Here is a 24,121-nt window from a genome sequence, read left to right as displayed (position 1 = left end):
ACGTGTCAAATATTGCAAGCATGCTACTTTGGTCGATACTATTGTTGGAACTCTTTACTCCTGGGTAGAAATACTCTGATAATATCGATTACGTCATGCACCAGCATAATAGCTTATTCTCTCAGAGGAAATCCTCTAATGAATGGCTGATGATGCAGGCATAACTCTACGCATCTAGATTTCTGGGTAATTCATAGTCTATCAGCTGAGACTGAATTTCTTATCAGTTAATTATGCAACATCCAACATCCAATGATTGAAAAGCCATAACTATACCATCCTATTTTAACCCTTTGAGTGCCGGAGCATCGCTGTCAGCGATCCCGCATTATATGCAAGAAATTCCAGAATCGCTGTTAGCGACTTCTGCAGTAATGCTTATATTTTATATAGTATTTATCTAAATTGGCTCAATGACTATACATACGAATTCTAAAGGCTTCAATGTAACTTTTGATGTAGGTTTTGTTGCATTTTGGTTAGATTCTGATTTTTACGGCGGTTGTAAAGTGAGCGCTTCAGTCGTGTTTAGAATCGGCCGATACGCGGACGAGCCGTCACGTGTTTTGTTTGCGTTGCTGTTTATTTCACAAATGATATTGAAAGTTTCTAAGTGTAAATGGGTTTGTAGTGTTAGTATCTTCAAATTATTTAGTTTGTGTATGTTGTTCTAGTCTGTGTGTAAGTAGAACAATGACGGCCGCGAGTTACGGCGATCGTAAGCATCTAGTACTTTATTAAATACGTTTGTAAAGTTTTTATGTTTGTTCAGTGATATTTATAAACAATGAGTCATAAAAACATTGCTGACAATGAAGACCTAGTATTGTAGGCATTAGATTTAAGCATTATCAGTGTAGACAATACATAGCAGGTTAGGTTAGGGTAGAAAATTTCTAGTGTTGTAGTGGTTCATATTTTCATATTTACTTTCCAAACTGTATTTATAAGCATAAACAAAATTTTTATATGTCTTTTTGTAAAGAATTAAATGGAGTATACGATAGAATAACTAAAAGTGAAAAAATAAAATATTTCAATAATACTAAGTTGTGTCAAAATAAAAAACTAAATGTTTTTGCTCATACATTTTTTGTTAATGATTTTTTTTTATTTGTATAAACACGTTAAATAAGTGATCAATGTATTATATGTATAAAGAAAATATATTTATCTAAAAAATAAACAAAAACCCAAGACATTATACCAATAAATAAATTTGTTATGAATTTTTAACCAGACCCTTGCAGAACCAGGCATTTTCGCTCGGCATTTTATGCATACCATATAGCAAAACGCTGCAGCATTCAAAGGGTTAATAATGTAACATTTACTTAATGCAATAAATTTCAAAATATAAAAATTGACACTATATTACCTTGATAAAATTGACAAGAATGCACTCACACGTGGACCTCATATTGTCCCTCTTGATATCTTGAGATCTACACAGCACTCTGTAGCGATTGAAAAAATCCAGGTAGGGCCATCTGAAATAATTTATTACAAACATTGATTATCAGATTTAAGAAAATAATTTAATTTCAAAATAATATACAGGGTGATTCAAAAGGAATACCACAACTTTAGAAATTTATAACTCTGCAGAGAATAAAAGAAGAGCTAAGCACTATATGTCGGCGAATTAAGGAAGTTCTAAAGTTAAATTTAGTTGCTCATTTGTTCACTTGAGGTGCTTTTAACAAGGGGTTAGCGTCAGTTGATGCTAAGATGGCGATTGCTAGACAGAAAGCTTTTTGTGTTATTGAGTATGGCAGAAGTGAATCGACGACAGTTGTTCAGCATGCATTTTGAACGAAGTATGGTGTTCAACCTCCTGATAGGTGGTGTATCTAACGTTGGTATAAGACCGTTTATAGTGCATGGGTGTTTGTGCAAAGGGAAAAGTTCTGGACGGCAGTGCACGAGTGATAAAAATGTAGCACACATACGGCAGGAATTTGTTCGCAGCCCAGGTAAATCGACTCGAAGAGCTAGCAGAGAGCTGCAACTTCCACAAACAACTGTATGGAGAGTCCTACGAAAAAGATTAGTAATGAAACCTTATCGTCTGAAATTGGTTCAAGCCCTTTCTGCAGCTGATAAGATCAAAAGAATCGATTTCTATGAGTTTATCCTTGTTCGAATGGAAGCAGACGAATCTTTCGTTTCGAAGATTGTGTTTAGTGATGAAGCTACTTTCCACACTAATGGGAAAGTCAACCGGCACAATGTCCATATATGGGGCACTGATAATCCGCGGGAAACAATTGAGCATGAACTCACCTAAGTTGAAAGTTTTCTGTGTAATTTCAGCCAATAAAGTTTTTGGTCCCTTTTTCTTAGAAGGTGCTACTGTAACTGGACTACAGTATCTGGAGATGTTGGAGAATTGGCTGTTCCCTCAGCTCAAACAAGAAGCACAACAATTCATATTTCACCACATTGGCACTTATCTGTCCGTGACTACCTGAACGTCAACCACCCGAGACGATGGATTGGCCGCCAGGCAGCCCGCGACAGGGCACTTCATCACTGGCCTCCAAGAAGCCCTGACCTTACCCCATGCGATTTTATCTTATGAGGGTATGTTAAGGATATTGTGTTTCGGTCACCTTTCCCAGCCACCATTGATGATTTAAAACAAGAAATAACAACAGCTATCCAATCTGTTACGCCTGATATGCTACTGAGAGTGTGGAATAAGTTTGAGTATCGGGTGTTTTTCTCAAGTGCCTGGAGGGAGTCATATTGAACATCTCTGAACTTTTTTTGAGTGAAAAAATTCTTTTTAATACTCTTTGTAATTATGCATAACAGGAGGTTCAATTATGTTTCTTCCATTAAATACACATTTTTAAAGTTGTGGTATTCTTTTTGAATCACCCTGTATTACAAAACATGTAATGTAAAAATTATATCTAATTAAAACAAATATAATTTCCTACAGTCATGAATGAATAGAATAAAATGTCCTTCTATGAAACTATAATTCATGTACATACTGTAAAAATGTCATATTTTAATCTTCAACAGTTTCTATTTGGGCCTGATTATAAAATAACCTAAATTATTTACTTTAAATGCTTGTAATTTCACGTGGTGATACAACAAATGTGTATACTTTTTCTGTATTCAGTGAGGTTATCTTGAAGAGCTATGAATTTAACACATAAAAAATAACTTTCCAAACCCAAATCCGAGTGTACCACCTCAAAACTTTATTTCATCTCTGTACGGAGATACATCCTTAAAAGGGAGTTGTATATTTGTATCTTAAAATTGCAATATAGAGGACCTTTTCCTCATAGTTCATTATTTTCCTGAATATTACACTAGAACGCATTTAATTAAATTATTCTCAAGGGACATCAAGCGCGCTAGAGCGTCTGCCGCAGTCAACATGTTAAACTACTGTACAATAACTGCCTATCTATAATATATGTTATCACCTTCACTGCTGATCTATATTGAGTGAAGATAATTATTCTCATAAGATACGGAGCGCACTAGGGTTTGCCGCAATCAACATTTTAAATATTTTTAGTTGAAGAGGGAATCAAAATGTTCAACTCTTCAAAAAGTAGATCTCGTTTGCTTCATTCTGCAAGTTTATTTTTATCTGCAATTAATGAAAATTGAGCAATAAGGGATGGAAGTGAACGTTTTTTTATATATGTACAAGTTTGGGTTCAAGTTTTAGCTACATAAAAATAATATAATTTTTTACAGATAAAACCTATATTAAAGAGGAAACAGCTGATAGTTGTGCACATTCCACTATACAAATTTTCATAGAACAATTAGGTTTTGTGTAGATTTGCGTTGGATGGTTTTGACAAATGAACAGGGACAAAGCAGAAATATTTTTTTCCAAAGGCTCTAGAATTTATTATAACGACAATGAAATTACTTACAGCATAGAATAGTGTTGTAACAAGTCCTCAATACAAAATTATTAAAAAGGATCATCGTTAGTAATAAATTTGACAATGCAAGTTGTGCATTTTTCTGCTTAACCTCTACTTCTTGATACAGCTGTATTTGATAGAAAAACAGGGTTCTGCACACTTGTATCCTTTCCCTACCAAGATTTTCGAACAATTCTCATGTACAGCTTCCCACGTAGCTTTGTACACTTAGTCACAGAAATTTAAGTCTAGATACTTGATTTTCCTTTATTATGTGTATGCTGGTGATTTAAATATTTTGTTTTCTGGTCAGAAGCTTGAGAATATTTAAATTTCATCATATATTGGTCTAAGTAGGATTAAGGAATTTTTTTGACAAAAATAATATTTTATTAAATTCAGAAAAAATCGAATTATATTTCTTTTTCTACAAAGCGATCCAGATCTAATTTCAACTGTGACATTTTTCTAGACAATGATAGACTTAAACATGTAGACCACACAAAGTTTCTAGGACTTATAATAGATGAAAATTTAGCTTGGGATAAACATGTAGATCATGTTACTAATAAGATGTCTACTGGTCTATATGCATTGCAACAAATTGCAAAAATTAGTAATTTGTTTACACACTGAAAATAATATATTTCTCATTGATCCACTCACATTTAACTTACGGAATAAGCATTTATAGAGCAACAAGGATAAGCAATTTAGATAGGCTATTGGACCTAAAAAAATCTTTGAGAGTCATAAAACATTTAAGATATACAAATTCTGTTAAACATATTTTTCTGAATTTGGAATTCTGGCAGTATATGGGTACACATATTTGAATCAATAATTTATATAAAACAATTTTTTTGATCCTATACTATAAAAACTAATAAAAATACATATATAATACTTGTTTTAATAGACATATCGATCCAACACAATCTTGAATTTTACAAAAAGAAAACATAGATATTTACAAAATTTACCAACAAAATTTATAATGGAAACAGATCTGTTAAAATTAAAAAAGGAAGTAAAGGATTATTTAACTAATTTGTTTCTATATTTTTTTTGAGGAATATTTCAATACAAAAACCAATTAATTCATTTAAAGAAGAATTGAACATAAATTGTTAAGATGTAAGTTTCATCATTTGAATGAACTAATGTTACCATTTTTCATTTATAATTTTTAATTAATATTAGTATTTAGTTTTATTGTAGTGATGCTATTCTTTGTACCTTGTACATATTATGGAATAAAGTGGTTTGACTATACTTTCACATAAAATTCACAGTAAATACTAAGCGTACAAATATTTTATTACATACATAGTAAGCCCTAACAGTACACAAATATTGTTTAAGTAGGTACCTGGAAGGGAAACCGGCAGCACTGATTCTGATGGTTTCCAAGACTCCACAGGCTCGAAGCTGTTGTACTGCTCTGGGAGCATTGTACTCAAACGCCAATTTCCTGTCATTTGGCTTGATGCACCTGATGTAGTGGGGAGTGGTTGCATTCAGAGTGGACATCAGCGCATTGAGCGAACTACGGAACTGAGACCCAACCTGATACACAGTAAATACATTATATCCAAACATCCAGCTCGCTTCTTATACCGACAAATCTAGTAATACCTATGGGACACATAATGTACTAAAAGTAGAACATGTACTATTTTCAAAAAGGCATTGCAAAAACGATTTGTTTGTATTTAATCTTTAAAATAGGAATACAACTACTGAGCGAAGCAATTTTGTAGAATATTTCTAAATTGAAAATAATAATACTATTGTGATTTCAGTTATTAGGCTTACGTAAACCCAGTATAATGACTATAATCCAAGATTTACCGTTTACACTGCCATGATAAAAGTAACTGTAGGAGGAGGGTCACAGCTACATTGTGATCGGCTTAAATCCCAGTAATCAATATGGCTGTTTTATTACAGGCTAAGGCAGCATCAGCATGCATACAGTGAGGCCAAAATATCTCAAGATTACGTGATAGCAATGTTTCAATGCAATGTGAAGTTGAGAAACCTCTCATTGCACCTTTAAAAGGAGTTTTACGCTTGCTTCTGTAGTCACAGATATTCAGGATGGGTAAGGTTGGAGGTAGAGGCTGCCTCCTGTCGAGATCCCGTGAGACAAGATAGCGGTTACTAGCTTAGTCATGGAGGAAGCCATGAATTGTTTTGCCACAAATCCAGACTTTTTTTGGATTAACGCAAATGGTGTTAAACTTGCATGTAGTACTCCTTATTGACCGTTTGATTTTGTGGCAAGAATTCATGATGCACTATGCCACTAAAATTGAAAAACACAGTGAGCATAACCTTCAAATTTGACTACACTTGTCAAGCCTTTTTTAGTTTTTACGATCCAGAATGCCTCCACTGGGATGATTGAGCCTTAGTTTCGAATTCATAACTGGAAACCCATGTTTCGTCACCTGTTATAACATGTTTCAGTAATTCTACATCATCAGTTAGTGACTCCTGAGAAACTTCCATTAGCCTCTGTTTCTGTTCAAAATTCAACAATTTTGGAAAAAATTTTGCTGCTACACGTTTCATATCCAAAACATTCAAAAAAATATCATGACATGTACCAATTGATATGCCATCATCATTCACAATGTTTTCAACGGTTTTTGATGTGTTGGGGCGTCCAAAATGTTTCTTGTCCTCCTTGTCAGCTTCAAAGTCTTCACAGTCATCATTGAAATGTTTATACCTATTGTAAACCCTTGTTTTACTCATGGCAGACTCACAATACGCCTTTGTTAACATTTCCCACACTTTGTTACACTTTATTCAATTTTTCAAGCAAAATGTGATACAAATTCTTTGATCCATTTTTTTAACAAAAGAAAATTGCTCAGTTCATAAAACACGTCTAACTTTAGTAACTGCCACTGAAAAACTAAACAATGAATACAGCTGGAAATTTTGTTATACTTCAGGAGTATGAGTACCAACATAATAAAACAATTTTGGCAATCAGACCAGGACCTAGTATCAAGTGCTGAGCCATTTCTTTTGATCTCAGCACGGTGCCGCCACGGCAGGCGGAGTGGAGGGAGGGGGTGCCGTGACGTCGCTGGCCTGATCAGGCCAGATACCGCCACCGCGTTTGCAACTTGCAGGGACTGGCCGTGTTGGCGTTGAACATGTGTTACATTGGCACACTGTCGTTTACATGCTGCTGCAACATGCCGAAGTGATTTAATTGAGGTTGATCCTCAGTGATTTGATGTGGATTTAGTTTATTTTATGCAGTGTCAAAATGAATTGTTGTGCTGTGGCTACTTGTCCAAATAACTCTAAAAAGACTAAAGGAAGTTGAACAGCGAGTAGTGTACCATAAGTTTCAAAAGACAGTGAGACTTGTAAAATTTGGTTATCAAAGTGTAAAAGAGGAGACGCGGAAAATTGTAAGTATGCCTATGTGTGTAGTGATCATTTTGCACCATCTGACTACATTGATGACATGAAAAATCGCTTATTAGAGCTGCCTCAGAAATTGTTATTAACGCCCTTTGTTGCTCCGTCAATAAAACTTCCCACTATCAGTAATGACGATGACGATGTACGCATGAACGGATAGAAAAACGACGTGTTCGTAAAAAACGCAATTGAACGATTAGACAGTTTAAGTCCAAAAAAAACCTCGAATTGAGCCACTAAATACAGACCGATTAGACGAAAGTAACCTCGTACAACCGAGTTCTGTTTGCGAAAAATGCGAGAATCTGTTAGAAGAAAACAACAATCTGAAATCTTCCATTGATGTTTTAGAACAAAAACTAACTAATCTGAGAAGAGAGCATGATATATTGTATAAAATCCATTGCGAAAAAAAAAGGAAAATGCATTCTAAAATCTTAAGAAGGCATGCAAAAACTGTCAAAACCCTGAGGACAAAACTTTCTTATTACAAAATCAGGTATGAACAAAATTCTAAAGTCACAGATTATGTTTCTACATTTTTTGTCTTCCCAGCAGATTAAGCAATTACAAGGAAAGGGCAAAATAACTAGATGGTCTAGTGAGGATTTATCGCGGGCAGTTATGATAAGGGCTCTGTCTCGTTAATCTTATGATTTTTGGAAGGAGAAAAATGGAGTTTCCTCTACCATTAGCAAGTACCCTTAGGCGATGGTGTTCTAAATTTTTTCTTGTCGGCCGGGTTATTCTACATAATGTATTTACTTTGATGTCTAACTGTACAGAAAAATTTATCCGAGTTAGATAAATATTGTGTTTTAAGTTTCGATGAAGTGCACATCGATAGCAGGGTAGTTTTATGATGCTGGAATGGTTAAAATTCTAGGTCCATTCTCAAAGTTACAAGTGGCCATGTTGAGAAGTCAAACAAGTAAATGGAAACAACCAGTGTTTTTGATTTCGATAACACTATGAATAAGGAAATATTATTTCGTATTATCAATCGTGCTCATCAGGCGGGATTCAAAGTGTGTGCCATCGTGTCGGACCTTGGTGGCTGTGGGAAATTGTTGAAAAAATTAAATATTTCTGTACGAAATACATGCTTTGTTAACCCTGCAGACAATGAGGAAACAGTTTTGGGTTTTTGCGGACATGCCCACACTATCTTAGGTTGTTAAGAAATGACTTCCTGGATGAAGGTTTAGTATTAACCAAAACCATGTTATAGCCAATCTGAAGAGTATTTTAACTGAAAAGTTCCCTAAATGTTTGCAAGCAAGCCATACACGTGTATGCCAGGGTGAGAACTTTTATTAGATTAAGGAACGTTAATAACTTAGAATGCAAGAGGAAACAGCTTAAAAAATCTAAGAAGTGGATTCAATCAAAAAAAGACTGAAGAACAGTGTTGAACTAGATAAAATGAGTGCTGTAACTATTAAGTGGTATCATCTATTAACATGCATAATGTTAGTTTTAGGTATTGAAGTCTTAAACAAAACAGTAAACAAATAATGCTGTAAAATGAACAAACTAATTTTATTTGGACTTGCAATCTTTCGTCATTGGTTCTACTAGACATTTACATTGCCTAAGGTAAGTCACAAGATATTTTCAAACATATCCATAAAATTATTTAAATAGTTATTAACCAATAAGATGTGTGCAAATTGAAAAAAAATAGATTCGACGGATATTATTTCTTTCTAAAATTATTCTACTATTCATTTGTATAGAAAAGCCTAAGGGAATATTAATAATATTTTATTCCAATTCTTCCAAATGAAAACTTATAGATAAACTAATTTACTACAACTTTGCCGCTAAAAGTTTGTTTTTAAACCAAAAAAAATACCGGTAACGCTTATAAACTTTCAATGTATTGCATTTCGGAGTTCAAACACGCCTTTTTTGTGGTTGTACAATTTTCAAATCGATATAAACTGAAATATATTTATACTGCTAGTTTCAGCAGATCACACAGTTTAAGAATATATAAGGATGTCCTTAATTATATTATTCTACTCATGGTGTAATAGCGTGTAAACCATAACGCTCTCATAGTGGCAAGCGGGTTAGACGCGGCAGACGTCAGGTTCGTGACGTATGCGGTCACGTGACCAGGGGGGGGTCACGCCGGTAGGCAAAATGATGCAGCCCTTGATACTAGGCCCTGCAATCAGACTCTCCAAAGCCGCGAAACTTAAAAGTTTCCTTTACTTTTTTAACACAGCTTGTATATACTTTATTTTTAGGAAGAACTTATTCTTATCAAGTTTGACTTTGGCAAAATCATCCAATTTGTTGACTAATTTTTTTGTGCTTGCTTAACCTTATGCATTCAAGTTTCTTGTCACCTGAAGAGGATAGATTTCAATCCTAGAAATGTAGTGCTCTATTTTTGTGACAAATAATGATGGCAATATTTAAAATCTTATTATTCTTTCATATCATCCACCATCAATAATAAACCTTAAAAAAAGAATCAAGATTTTAACTGTGATAGCGTAATTTTGACACAGTTTGAACTGGAAATCTTAAAAGATAGTCGTGGTAACTAGCCACAGTTTACAGGTAACTACGAGATATAATCAAAAGGTTTGTGGAATCGTTATCTATAGCAAAGGAGCTGTTCAATTAAGGGGAAATTCCTCTTCCTGCAATTGGCAGCATCTGCATCTTTTAACGGAATGAATCAGCAAAATGGCATTGTACTTTTACAAGCATTGCTGCCAGTTGGCAGGAAAAGGTATTTCCCTTTCAGCGAATCACTGCTTAAATATAGGTAATAATTCTGGAAACTTTTGGACTCTCCTCATAAACCATGAGAATCTTACCGTTTTCTTGTTTTTTGACAGACTAGAGGTGTTGGAACTGGGAGCAGACTTCGATGTCACTACCACCCGAGTCTTGGGGACTGGAGCAGCAGGAATTGTGGACACGGACAGCTTGTTGTCATCTCGGAACAGACTGCGGACTAACCTATTGTTGCCACTCCTCAACACTTCCACCTGTGATATGCAAAATCTTTATTTACTTTCAAATAAAAAATTATAAAAAGTATCATTTTTCAGGTTGCAATTGTTAATATGAAAATTTCTTGAAAACTAAAAATTCCAGGTGTAGTGCACTACACCGGTTGCAAAACTACTTAAAAGACAAAGAACAGGTTCACTACTGAGTGTTCCATTTACACTCAAAATAGTTTACTATTTAGGTTATGCCTTGATCGCTTCAGCTGTAACTCTGATGTGTATTAATAAAAAACGTAATTTTTGAGGCATCTTGGTCTGCGTTAAAACTTATTAATACATTTTATATTTTAAATACTGACAAACCCTACTATATTAGTCTGAAAAATGTTAAAAAGTTCTGGGTTTGTGCCAAGAAACAACCACTCTAGTGAGTATTCAATACTCAGTATTTCAGTATTCAAGTAATATCTCCCACGAATTTACTTTCTTGCTCCATCCACCAAAGAAGAGAATTCACGATACAAAGTGAGCTATGCACACTCTCACAAGAAACAAAATTGTTGTAAACCCTGGTAAACCAATTACTGACTATAGTACAGAATCTTCTACAACCAGAATTTTCATAACAGTCAGCACATTAGTTCTCCTCCTCCTCACAGATCAACAACTCCTAACTAAGGAGGATGCAACCTACCCACTTTAAACCTCAATAGAATACAACACTTGCGTTTATTTTAGTATGCAACAGTTGAAACCAATACATAATTTAACTTTTATAGTGTGTTATCTTGTTCTCACTGTTTTAGAGCATCCAATAGTAGTAGTGAAATATTAAAACTTATTAAAACATGTAATTACAATTGATTAATTTATGCAATAGTTACAATTTACTAGAGGCAAAATTTAGGTTAAAAACCTTCTGCTGTAATAACGAAATTCATTACAAATACAATTTTAAATAAAATAAAATAAATAAGTTTACTAAAATTTATCATTAAATTAAAATATTTAGAGAGCAAATATCAGCTTAATCTCGCTGAGAGCACAAGAGTTTTTACAAAGTAATCAGGATTGTCTATTAACTTGATGAGTTCCATCATGTTGAGTGTACACAGAGGAATAAAACCCAGAATCAGTGTAACCTTTGTAGATAAATGGAATTGAATATATTACCCACCTGCTCTTCGACTACTGTGTCTCTATTTTTCTCCAAAAACCCAAGTGCTTCATATTCCACTCTGTCAGCAAAGTGTTTGATCACAAAAGCATTAGTTCCTAAAAAACACACAATTATGCCTATCAGCAAATATTCACAGAAAGAAATGAAGTACTACTTTTGACAGAGATTTTATACTAATTTATTCAAGCAATTCAAGGAATTACTTGAAAATATTAATTTAGGAGCACAAGCATTCAAGACATTGATATACCATTAAATACCAGATAATTAGACCTACATTTCCTGCTGATACATTGTGACCATGTATAACTATTAAAAACGAGTCTGGTACAGTACGATTAACAGAAATAGCAGAAAAGCAAAGGTCCAAATCTACTCTTATTGACTCTGGAAATTTAGAAACTACTCATAAAAGGAATGTCTTCTATAAACAGCCTTCATTACATTTTTGTGCAAGTCCGTTTCCTACTTCAAACAATGGCAAGACATTGATATACCATTAAATACCAGATAATTAGACCTACATTTCCTGCTGATACATTTTGATCATGTATAACTATTAAAAAAAAGTCCGGTACAAATACGATTAACAGAAATAGTAGAAAGGCAAAGGCCAAATCTACTCTTATCGACTCTGGAAACTTAGAAAGTACTCATAAAAGGAATGTCTTCTATAAACAGCCTTCATTACATTATTTGTGCAAGTTCGTTTCCTCCTTCAAACAATGGCAGCTTCGAACAAAGAATCTGTACAGCAATCAAAAAGAATCCTTGTAATTAAAAATCGGGTGATCCACAAAACCCTAATTCTAGCTTTTGAACAAATCCCACCTATGTATTTAAAGAAGACAAAAACAAATTTTTAAACACTTTTTAAATCTTTTGACAAGTGTGAACAGTATGTGAGGCATTACGACGGCCACATTACATCACTATTTGGCCAATAACAGACCACAGAGTAATAAAGTGTGCCAAACTGTTACATATAAGATAGATCTACGCACACTACCACTAGATACCACCACTGTAATAGAATTTGTACAGCTACAATACCGGGATAACTGAAACAACCACTATGTCAATATACATCGGTATAGACATTACTCCTTACCAGACTAGACTATAACCAACACTATCCTCCATCTTATGAAACCAATTAATAAATGTGTGTAATCGTTAGCGTATCATTTGACACACTTGACTTGTCAACAGGTTATTAAAAATTGTTAGAGAGATTCAATTTGTGCAATTTTGTTAAGAATCTAAAGGGATAAATAAATAAGGGATATTTAATCAACACTGTTAGATTACTTTAAACAACATTTTTGATTTAATTACACATGAAGAATTACGAAATTCGGTCAAAATCAGTTCAACTGTTTGGTCACATAGATCCGTATCTGGAAAATAAATACAAGTTTCATGACAAGTGTTTTCAGCGGTACACCACTGCCACAGCCCTGTGGTCGGCATTCTGCGTAGGCATGCCAGTCTTCCTTGTTCACTGATGCCATTTTGGTTGCTCTACCCCACACAAGATTTGTCCTGATATTCAATTTTTTAAGGCAAGGAATGTGAAATCAGTAATATATCGTCAAGTTAAAATGTTAATGGTGAAGCTGTGATGCGGCAGGAAATAGAAAGTGGTTTAGAAAGTTCAATTAAAATACTGTAGTAGGGTAAAAGGTCAAATAAGTGCACACAATGAAGCTCTCGGGTGATCAGCATTCTGCTGTCAAAGATAGATTTGACCAATGATAAATTTCTACTGAGAGGTGAAAGTATTAATGTGGTACAATACTGTGAGGCTTAAAGAAAACTGTGGCGTGCAATTCAAAACAAATGGAGAGAAGTTCAGTTAAGGAATCGTGTTGTTCCATGACAATGCTTGGCTGCATACTGCTGGTGACTCTCACATTCGGTGTCGTTGAGAGCACTTAGGGAAATTACTTAGCACTATCCGACTACCACTTGTTCCTGCAGATGAAGCGCAAGCTAGTCGGCAACTGCTTTGGGTCTGAAGATGAGATGTAAAAATGCTGTGGAGTAGTGGTTATTTTCACTGGCAGGAATTTCTTGAAGAAGGTATAGAAAAGCTGTTCACCCTCTACGATAAGTATTGATGAAAACTATCTGAAAAAATAGTGTAAAGAATGCTATGATGTAAAATAAAATTGGTTTGAAAAAATATCGTTTGCCAGTTTTGTAACGTACTTATTTTCTGAATACACCTTGTAGTTTGATATTTTGTATTATTTCAATAACCATGTCACATGGTAACAAAGATTTATTATTTGACGGCATGATGTATGTTTTTTCAATATCACAAAAATTAACACAAACCTCATTCCTTTTTTTATCAGTAATATAGGCGTATTCAGAATCAAAATTAGGAGGGAAGCAGCCTATGGTCATTAAAGTTAAAACATTTTAGACATAAAAAGGTGAATGAAACCAAAGAAAATTGTATATGCTAATGGGAGAGATTTATTAGTTATTATAATTATTTGTTTGCAAAAAATTAGATTTGTTCTAATTATATGTTTTTACTATAATACTATCATTTGTATAAGTATATCTGTTATTTTCCCCTTGTAGAAGAATTTGCAGCAGCCCTCCCCTACCCATTGCTGGGTACAACCATGTTCAGTAGTGTGCTTCTGGCATACCTATATTGGGCAGTTACCAAAGTTTTAAGTCATCATCATCATCGTTAGACGTTTCCGTTCTCACGGGTCGTCGTACACAGCCTCCTCCACTTTAGTCTATCGTTCCATGTCTCCTCTTCATCCACCTGTATTTTCTGTAGTCCCCTTCTCTCTATGTCTTTCCACACTTGGTCCTCCCATCTTCCTCTCGGTCTTCCTCTTGGTCTTCTTCCTCCTTCCTCCTTCTCCAGTGCTATTCTAGGCATTCTATTATCTCCCATCCTTTTCACATGCCCCATCCACTGTATTCTTCTTCCTTCCATTGTCTCTTGCAGTGAAACTACCTTCAATCTTTCTCTGGTTATTTCGTTCCTTATTCTATCTCTTCTTGTAGTCTTCTCTATCCCTCTTAAAAATCTCATTTCTGCAGCTTGCAATCTGCTTAAATCATTTTTAGTCCACGTCCACGTCTCTGCTCCATATAATAAAATTGGTTGGAAATAAGATTTATACATCAATACTTTTGATTCTTTCCCAATGTTCCAACTCCACACAATCTTCTTTACCATATTGAAAAACTTTCCACTCTTCCATATTCTGTTTCCTATCTCTTCTCTTATTGTGCCCCTATCTGTTATGATACTTCCTAAATAACAGAATTCCTACATAAAAGTTTTAAGTACCATAGATAATTCTATACTTACCAAACCTTGGTTTGGAAAAGTGAGGCCACTTGGTACAAGTTGAGTACAGCTTTTCCACCCAAGAACTATCAGAACCCTTGGGCATCTGAAAATATTTAATATTATAAGTAAAACCCCTTGGAACTTATTTAATCTATCACCATTTCTGGTTAAAATTTAAATGACAGATATTTGCAAATTCCGCAGTTTCAAATTGATAATCAATTGATATGGTTTAATCTTACTTAGTTTCGAGATCTGGTTAGTTTTAGATTTTGAACAAACTACCAATGCTTTTATATGGTGCTTTACTGTTTATTTACTCCATAAGCAATAACTCTATGTAATTTTAAAGTCATTATGATATGTTAATAATAAGTCAATTTTAAAGACTACTAGTTAAACAATTTGTTTTCTATTTTTAATGTTGTTATTGTATTTAAAATAATTTTATTGAGACAAAATTTTTGGAATATTTACATTTTATAAATAAAGATTTGAATTTAATTTAACTGAATTGTTTCCAATTATAGTTTCAAATGTTAATTACATGTTAAAATGTTCTGTTACAATAGAAATATTTGTTTGCACTCGTAGTTTGTCACTGACAGCAATAACTTATGTAATTTTCTCAACTTGAGGCCAATTAAATAACAATAGGGCACAAATAATCATTCCTCAAAAATAGAAAACAGGGATACAAAAGATACAAATTCAAATCAAAATCCATATATTACAACTGTGACAGATATAACTATAGTAACTCCATTATTTTTCTATACACACAAATAAACCAAACAAAACTGTCATTATAAAAAACAAACATATTCATTTATCAATATTTTTTTCCCAGTTTTTAGCAATTTTGTCTCACTATTGGATGGCTCATGTTTTGGTTATCAAATTAGCTTGAGTTATGTCATGAAGTGGACATACCACATTAAGTAATTACATGATTAACCATATTAAGTAAATAATAAAAAAACCAATGTTAGCACCCTCAACGTTGATTCCATTAGTATTGATTTTATCTGGAAAATTTCAGAAACACCAATATTTTACACAAATTTCAGTTATTGAGAATAATCATCTTAAATATTAACATTTGAAGTGACAGTATGTTTTGTCTTGAAAGCCTGTATTTTGGGTGATTTACATTTTATTTTTATAAAATTCATAACAAATATTTTGTACTGTTTGTTATTCTACCAACATTTGGTATCAATATGCTCACAAGGAACTAAGGAACAATGTGATATATAATACAAATCATAAAATAAATATTACAATTACAAGATAGCCAAAATAACACAAATTTATTCTAGTTTTTGAGAAATGTATAGTTATATAAACTAACATTATAAATACATGTAAAAAATTAAATTATAAATACATTTTTTAGCATACAAAAATACATTATTTACAACTATTAAAACATAAATTACAAAATTTATAAAACAGTTATGCCTTCGACAGGAGTAGTGGAAAGATGATAGAAATTTAAAAATAAAAAATAATATATTTATATGATGAAGTATACTGTTCCAAAGTCTTACATAAAATGTTGTCAATTTTGGATGATGTACAGTAAAAAAAAATGTTTTAAATTATTTTGGCTGGAAAAAAACAAATATTATTCATAAAAAGTATTTCAATAAATAATAATCAATAATCAATGCAGTATCACCGTAGACAGGTTAAATAAACGACACCACTACCACAGTACCCGACAGAGTAAAGACGAAGCGCTGCTAAGGTACTTACTCGTCGTCACTTATGTAACGCAAATCTGTGACGTAAAAGTTGACACAGTGAAATAAAGAAGACATTACAATGTACAGCATTCCTTCCTGTTTCCAGTGGTACATAATAAATCATGTCGATAATCACCCGATTACGTACTATAGTGAGTGACTAGAGCAAATCAACGGAATCTACCAATTCAGACATGGCGTAATCAACGGAAAGATCAGTTAGTAGGTTGAGTACTACTACAACTTGACTTTTCAAGTATTTGCAAACCACCAAGATATTTTAATGTGAGATCAGTTGCAATATTACTATGAGGTTAATTAAATCATAATTATTTTCAGAAAGAACTATTCAATTTTATGTATTTCATTATGGGCTATAAAGCAAACAAGATAAATAACTACACAAAAAAGTAGGACAGCCAAACTTACCCGGCATTCTTCATCCAAAAGGTCCAGAATACCTAGTTTAGTTTCAATCAGGTCAATACAGGGCTGGTTGTCGTAGAAATCAATAAACTTCCATTCAATGTCTTCCCTTAGATATTCTTCTTGTTCCAGCTTGAATACATGCTGCACACAAAAATACCATAATTAATTAATTTCTTGGTTTCAAATTTAATATAAATAAAGTTTTACAGTGACACCATAAAACTTATGGTGGTTGAATACTACAAACCTAAAATTACTTCAATGATCAAAAAGTTTGAACGTGGTGAAAATTCAAGTAAACAGAAAAAAATTCTTTATGAGCTAGCTGTAGTGAAAAATTTACAATTTACTACATAAGAATAATGTTAATTAAATTTAACATTATTCTGAGGTTGAAATAATGACGGCTGCCAGTACAGCCGGCTCTTCATGTCTGAAGGAGGAGCGTCTACAGTACATTATTCAGAAATTAGAATGTCTTCTAGTTCTTATTCTAGAAACTTATTCAGATTACTAATATTTCATTAAGAATAAATTATATCGTATGCATCAGGACTAAATTATGGCATCATCTTATTTTTATAATTCTATTTGTAGCTTTAATAAAATGTTACATCAATATCCAGACTCTAGATACACAATCACGTCAATCTGTCAAAACACAGACAGACAAAAAAACACACAGACAGATGTGTGTGTTGTGGACAGTAATAATGACCACGTGAAAAGGAAATGACAGCAGATTGGTGAAATATTGAAGTGAGCAAATATTGCTGCACATACAGCATTAATTCATGTATCTTTAGATTGTGGTGAAGAAATCTTTTGGAATAACCAAGTGTGGACATGAAGTGTGGCATTCTTCATCCATCATCCTTAATCTTAATCACCTTGTGATTTTTTAATGTTACCACTTTGTAAATTCCATTATTTTAACAAGCAATTTGAGTTTAATTTAACATATCATTAATTACTGTATCTTTACTTTTTTCTTATTAACCATGTTGTTTCACACTATTACTTTATGAAAATATCATGTACGAGGAATATTCAGAAATTAAGTGTACTGAGGCTCTCACGTTCAGAACGATATTTTTCTCGACAAGTTGGCTACACTGTCGTGTAGTCTGATTCCTCCCCTCCGCAATGAGATCAGTTCGAGGTCAGTGCGTTGAGAACTGTCGATGTGACAACAAGTTTCGTGAAAAATGTCAATCCAGTATCCTAACAAGTGCGAAATACACAGCGTCGTCCGTTATCTTTTTTGGAAGGGAAAAACTCTGGTTAAGGTTTATAATGAGATAAAAACTGCATATGGTGATGAAGTTATGAATCGTATGAGTGTTGGGAGTGCCGATGGCCGAGCGGTCTAAGTCGTTGGACTTTAGATCTGAGTTAGAGATAACGCAGGTTCAAATCCTGCCTGTGACCATTGCACTTTTTATCAGTACCATTGACCTTGTACTGTATGGACTCTCCCCCTTATTCTGTTTGATAAGATCCTCACACAGGCCAGTGGCCCATGAGGGCGGACAGAATAAGGCTTGAAAGGGGATCGGCCTCTCCTAAAAAAAAAAAAAAATGGGTTCAAGTGGTGTCGCGAGTTCAAGTGATTTCAGTTACCTTAAATTGTGACTGAAATTCTGGAAGAACTTTTGTGATATTTCCGCAAATCTCCAGACCTTTGTAACACGAAACCATCACAGAAACTCTTGGATATTTGAAAATGTCCGTGAGGTGGGTCCCAAACAGTTGACAGACCAACATAAGTTGAATCGAGTGGAAGCTGGGCAAGAGTTTTTGAGACGCTACGAACTCCATAGAGATAAATTTATCCCCTCCATTGTTTAGAATGATGCAGTTTTTACCTCGTTATAAACATAAACCGAGTATGAGTTATTTTTATACAATATAAATTCACCTGATTGAACTGTTGTTGCAGTTTCTCGTTTGCATAATTGATGCAGAATTGTTCAAAACTGTTTATTTCAAAGGTTTCGAACCCATAAATATCTAATACGCCAATAAACTTATGTCTTGCTCCTGATGATGTCTCCAGGGTTCGATTTATTATTTGCACAATCCAGGAGAACAGCTCTGCGTAAATATACTTCGCTAAAGCATCCCGAGCTCCCATAGCCTGGAAAAAACATTTAAATATTACAACCATTTGCTATATTTCTAGAATATTACATTAAGTATTCCTGATACACCATCCCAGTAACACCCTGAGTTTGGAAAATGTATCTCTCACCCAAGATTCAAGGAGCAGAAAGGTGACAAACAGCCTCTCTGTAGCTCTTGACAGTGTTAAAGATAACAAACACACTCAGCACAAAATGCTTGAAACTGTAATTTAATAGGAATAAAATTGTCATCCTCTTTTTAATATAATTTAGTGTAATTTTCACTGATAGTTTGTTTATAGAATTGTACATAAACTGATTTATACAATGCTCTTCAGGTGGTGAGCAGCTGAGAAAGAAAAATAATTCATATACTTTGTTCCCAGATACTCGATTTCATTTTTATTTAACTTCATGACAGATGTCACATTCTCTCTGTCAGAGTGGCTGCCTCTGGTATTTGATGGGAGAAAGCCTACATCTCCAGCATTTATCCACGACAAACCTTACATAACACCTTAATTCCATGGAGCCATTTAAGTACAAGACTAAATAGGAGAGCCGTACACTGCTGGGACACTCCAGAGTGACAGAGGCAACAAGCTAATTTTCATTGTACTCTGCAATGTTATAGAGGGATAAGCCAAAATCCTACTGGGAATAAGAAGATCCCAGATAAACGAAGTTGAAGCTGTCGTATCATTGACTCAGGCTACATCTATAGAAGTCACTTCTAACTGGTTGATTCTGGTAAATGTAAACTGAGCACAATATGTGATGTAATATATATATATATATATACATTTGGGCAAACCAATGGGTGCCCAAGAATAGTCCTATAGCAAAGGGGGGGGGGTGATAGTTGAAATGAGAGCATCTCCCTCAGTATAATGGTTCAAAATGTCTAGATCTGAAGGAAACGTGCCTGCTTTGACAGACAGAGGCTAGAAGAGCACCAGCTTCCTCTTCATCGAAGAAAGCTTCAGTGGAGGTTGAAAGTAACCCCCATTGTATCTGTTCCACACGGCGTTTTCCACGGGCGTTCCACAGGACTCCGTTTTGGATCCCCACTTTTCTTAATCTATATAAATGATCTGCCTTTGTATGTTAATTTTAAAACCATTTTATATGCAGATGACACAACCTTCTTTAACGTCAGTAAAAGTGTTAATGATCTTGAATTGTTGGCCAATTATACATTAAAAAATGCCTCAAATGGGTTTCATGCAAATGGGTAGTTGCTTAATAAAGACCAAATACTTAATGAATGTTATTTAATCTTATGCACAACTCGGATTTATCGGATGATGGTTTCTCAAACATAATAAAGTTCTTGGGTATTAATACAGACAAAAATTTGACATGGGGAGCACACATTGATTACTTAAATAAAAGACTGTCATGAGTTATTTATCTCTTGAGTAGACTGAACAATATAATACCTGTAAATTACATTAGAGCTGCATATTTAGCCTTTTTCCAATCTGTTTTTAGATATGGACTAGTACTGTATGGTAACTGCTCTAGAATTGAAGAAATATTATTACTGCAAAAGAAGGCTATTAGAGCTCTTAAAAATGTGAGCCTAGAGAGCATTGTAAACCAAACTTCAAGAAATTCATATTCCAAACTGTTATAATTTTATATATATGAATTAGCTATCTATATTGATAAAAATCCAAATTTACTTAAATTTAAACATGAAATTCATAGCCAAACACGCGTAATAAAAATTATGATGAAATTGGACAATGGTGGTTAAGTAAAACCCTTAACAGCCATGTTGTGGTATCTTTGAAGGTTTATAATTTTGTTAAAAGACAAATTAACTCATATCCCTTTGACTGATTTAAAAATAATTTCTATTCCTGGCTGTTAGAGAATCCATTTCATGGCTTAAATTAATTTTTCAAAATTAAAAATACAGATTTTTAATGATTATTGTGTTTTTGTATTCTGTTACAATCACTGTTGTGCTGTATAAGCGTAATTATTGTTAGTTTTAAGATTTTGACGTGGCTGTAATAATGAGCTGTATTTATGAGTTTGTCAATGATGTACATTTTTGTGGCAAATATAATGGCATGATAAAATGAAATGAACATGTTCTACGAAATGCTGATAGTAAACAATCCCTGTTGTTTTCTCCATGGCATACCCAAACATTTTTCATTCTAGAAGTCATACAGAAGACTTCTTAGGATTAAATGCTATGGAGGTTCCCTGAGCTTCTTGCCCAATAAGACAACAGCAAAAACACTCAGGTTCCATGTCCCATTCTTATGCTTCTTTACAACTACCTTTCATAATTTTTCAAAGCTAGGAGCAGTAAAGAAAAATTATGATGTGTTACAAATCTAGGCTATTAAGAGTTATACATCCAAGTGGAACTGATCATAAACAGACTTTTTATTGCTTCCTAAAACATTGCTAATTATTTATAATGTTTGAGCTCTGTTACCTCCGTTAGTGTCATGGGCTTCTCAAAGACTTCTCTCCTGCTGACTATACGACGCAGGCACAACCACTTACGCAACTCCTGTACATCCACTCCTAGCAGTTCTGCCAGAATTAGTAAATGACTATCTGCCTCCTGTGAACACAGATCGACATACATCACAAAAATTGTATTTATTAAACGTCAGTCCTAAATCCGTTGACCGTGCTAAAAAAATTAAACAGCAATGGTGCACGACTCCTAATGAAGTGACAATTTATATTGTTTAAAATTATCTGTGTATTTTTTACTTAGATACAAGGACGAATTGCTTTTCATTACTTCCACAAAGTGTAATGCACTGGGTACGCTTGACATATTTAACTATAGAACAAAGATCCCACTTGTTAACCTGCTACACTTAGCATAGTTTTTACACAGCAACATTTTTGCAATATAACTAAAACTCAGTTAACTTATAGTCCATCAGTCTGTAGACGTATGGTTTGAGGTAAAATCATTTTCAAGTTTTATTGCATTTTCAACTCATTATTAAAAATGTGTTTACAGTTGTTTTTTATCCGATCCTAATAAATAGTTCATGGTATTTTCTTTTTAACCAAGCTATTTTTTAACATCAAAATTGTCTATCTGCTGCATTTACCATTCATCCCAATAACCAATAACTGCTGCATTTACCGTTCATCCCAATAACCAATAACTGCTGCATTTACCGTTCATTCCAATAACCAATAACTGCTGCATTTACCGTTCATCCCAATAACCAATAACTGCTGCATTTACCGTTCATTCCAATAACCAATAACTGCTGCATTTACCGTTCATCCCAATAACCAATAACTGCTGCATTTACCGTTCATTCCAATAACCAATAACTGCTGCATTTACCGTTCATCCCAATAACCAATAACAGCAACTGATTCTTGTCTGCATGAATTTCTCTGTGTAATATTCCGTTTCAAAATTCAAATAGTAAATTTTTCTGAAATTGTATGTTCAAAATTGGATTCAGATAATTTTTCTTTCTCATATGATTTATATTGGTTTACAATAAAAGACACTTGTTGTAATTTTTAAAGTTAGTTAACAAGATGTATTTTATTTAGAATTAACTTTATGGAGTTTTGTTGCTTCAGTAATTAAATAATGTTTCATAACTAAACATTTTACTGCTCAACTTCATGTCCAACCAGCTGCAGCAAAAACTTAAAATCTGTGATAAAGTAGAAACAAACCGTTCTAATTTCCCAGCAATTTCTTTCCCTACCATGAAAAAAGCCCTTTTTGGATCTTAGCAAAGGGTCTTTAAATGGGTCCTGAGATGGCTTGATAATTTACAAATAGTTGGAGTTATAAAAGTGAATTCCCTATTATATGAGGCATGTTTTTAAAGTAAGTACTGTTTTTAAATTACGCCGCTGCAGCACTGCAGTTGCCGTTTAGCGCGTGCGCGTAGTGTAGCTACATCAGCTGGGAAGCCACAGACGCCGTTTGATTGAGTCTTCGATTGTTTACGTGATTTTAAAATGCCGCTGACTATCGAGAATCCCACCGACTGTGAAGTGTGTGCTGTGATTCGTTTTCTCTGTGCTAAAGGCTTAAAAGCAATTGATATTCATCGTAAACTCAGTGAAGTTTATGGTGAAACATTATGAGTGAAGGAATGGTGCGGAAATGGGTTAGGGCCTTCAAAGATGGGGAACGTTCATGATGAGGAATGAAGTGGACGACCTTCAGTCATTACCAATGATCTCATTCAAAAATAGGGACTGTAAAGTGAAAGAGAACAGATGGTTCACAATTTCGTCCTTAGCTGAAAAATTTCCTGCTGTATCAAGAAGTGTTCTCTATGAAATTGTGTCAGAACGTTTAAATTATCGGAAACTGTGTTCACGGTGGGTACCGAAAATGTTGAATGATGAGCACAAAACTAAACAATTGGGCAGTGCATTGAGCTTTCTCGAGCGTTACAGTAACAAGGGCGATGATTTTTTTAAGCCATATTGTTACAGGCGATGAAACGTGGGTAGCCTACGTTACACCAGAATCAAAGCAACAGTCAATGGAATAGCGGCATTCAACATCCCCTAGGAAAGTCAAATTCAAGCAAACAATTTCTGCCCAGAAAATCATGTGCACTGTCTTTTGGGACAGACAGGGTGTGTTGTTAGTCAATTTTCTGCCTCGCGGTGAAACGATTAATGCAGCCGCGTACTGTGAAACTTTAAAAAAAAACTGCCACGCAATTCAAAACAAAAGGCGTGGCATGCTGCTTCTTTGACGACAGCATACAAAAGCTGGTCCCAAGATATGACAAGTGCCTTAATATGGAAATTATGTAGAGAAGTAGAGGAAAGAATGCTCTTTCAGGTAAATAAAGTTTTGTTTGAAAAATTTACTTGTTGATTTTTTTTATATCAAAACGGTACTTACTTTAAAAACATGCCTTGTACATTCCATGTTTAATATATATTGCTGCCAAGCAAATCCTTTGTACTTAA

The 24,121-nt window shown here is 34.0% G+C and overlaps 1 protein-coding gene across 2 annotated transcripts in view; it reads right to left on the bottom strand.

Moving 5' to 3' along the window:
- LOC124368829 (unconventional myosin-Va) overlaps positions 1–24,121 on the bottom strand; it is a 147,304-nt gene that overhangs the window by 76,163 nt on the left and 47,020 nt on the right. For both annotated transcript variants that reach the window (XM_046826238.1, XM_046826237.1), the window contains exons 8-15: positions 21,624–21,755; positions 18,958–19,176; positions 17,037–17,177; positions 14,875–14,959; positions 11,520–11,617; positions 10,205–10,378; positions 5,284–5,480; positions 1,379–1,490 (exon numbers count right to left, since the gene is read on the bottom strand). In XM_046826238.1, the coding sequence (XP_046682194.1) occupies positions 1,379–1,490; positions 5,284–5,480; positions 10,205–10,378; positions 11,520–11,617; positions 14,875–14,959; positions 17,037–17,177; positions 18,958–19,176; positions 21,624–21,755 (1,158 nt within the window). The remainder of the gene's footprint in view (positions 1–1,378; positions 1,491–5,283; positions 5,481–10,204; positions 10,379–11,519; positions 11,618–14,874; positions 14,960–17,036; positions 17,178–18,957; positions 19,177–21,623; positions 21,756–24,121) is intronic.

The sequence above is a fragment of the Homalodisca vitripennis genome, chromosome X (genome assembly GCF_021130785.1).
Source record: "Homalodisca vitripennis isolate AUS2020 chromosome X, UT_GWSS_2.1, whole genome shotgun sequence".
Lineage (NCBI taxonomy): Eukaryota > Metazoa > Arthropoda > Insecta > Hemiptera > Cicadellidae > Homalodisca > Homalodisca vitripennis.
The sequence above is the reverse complement of the archived record's forward strand: the minus strand, read 5'-3'. Positions and strand labels throughout refer to the sequence as shown.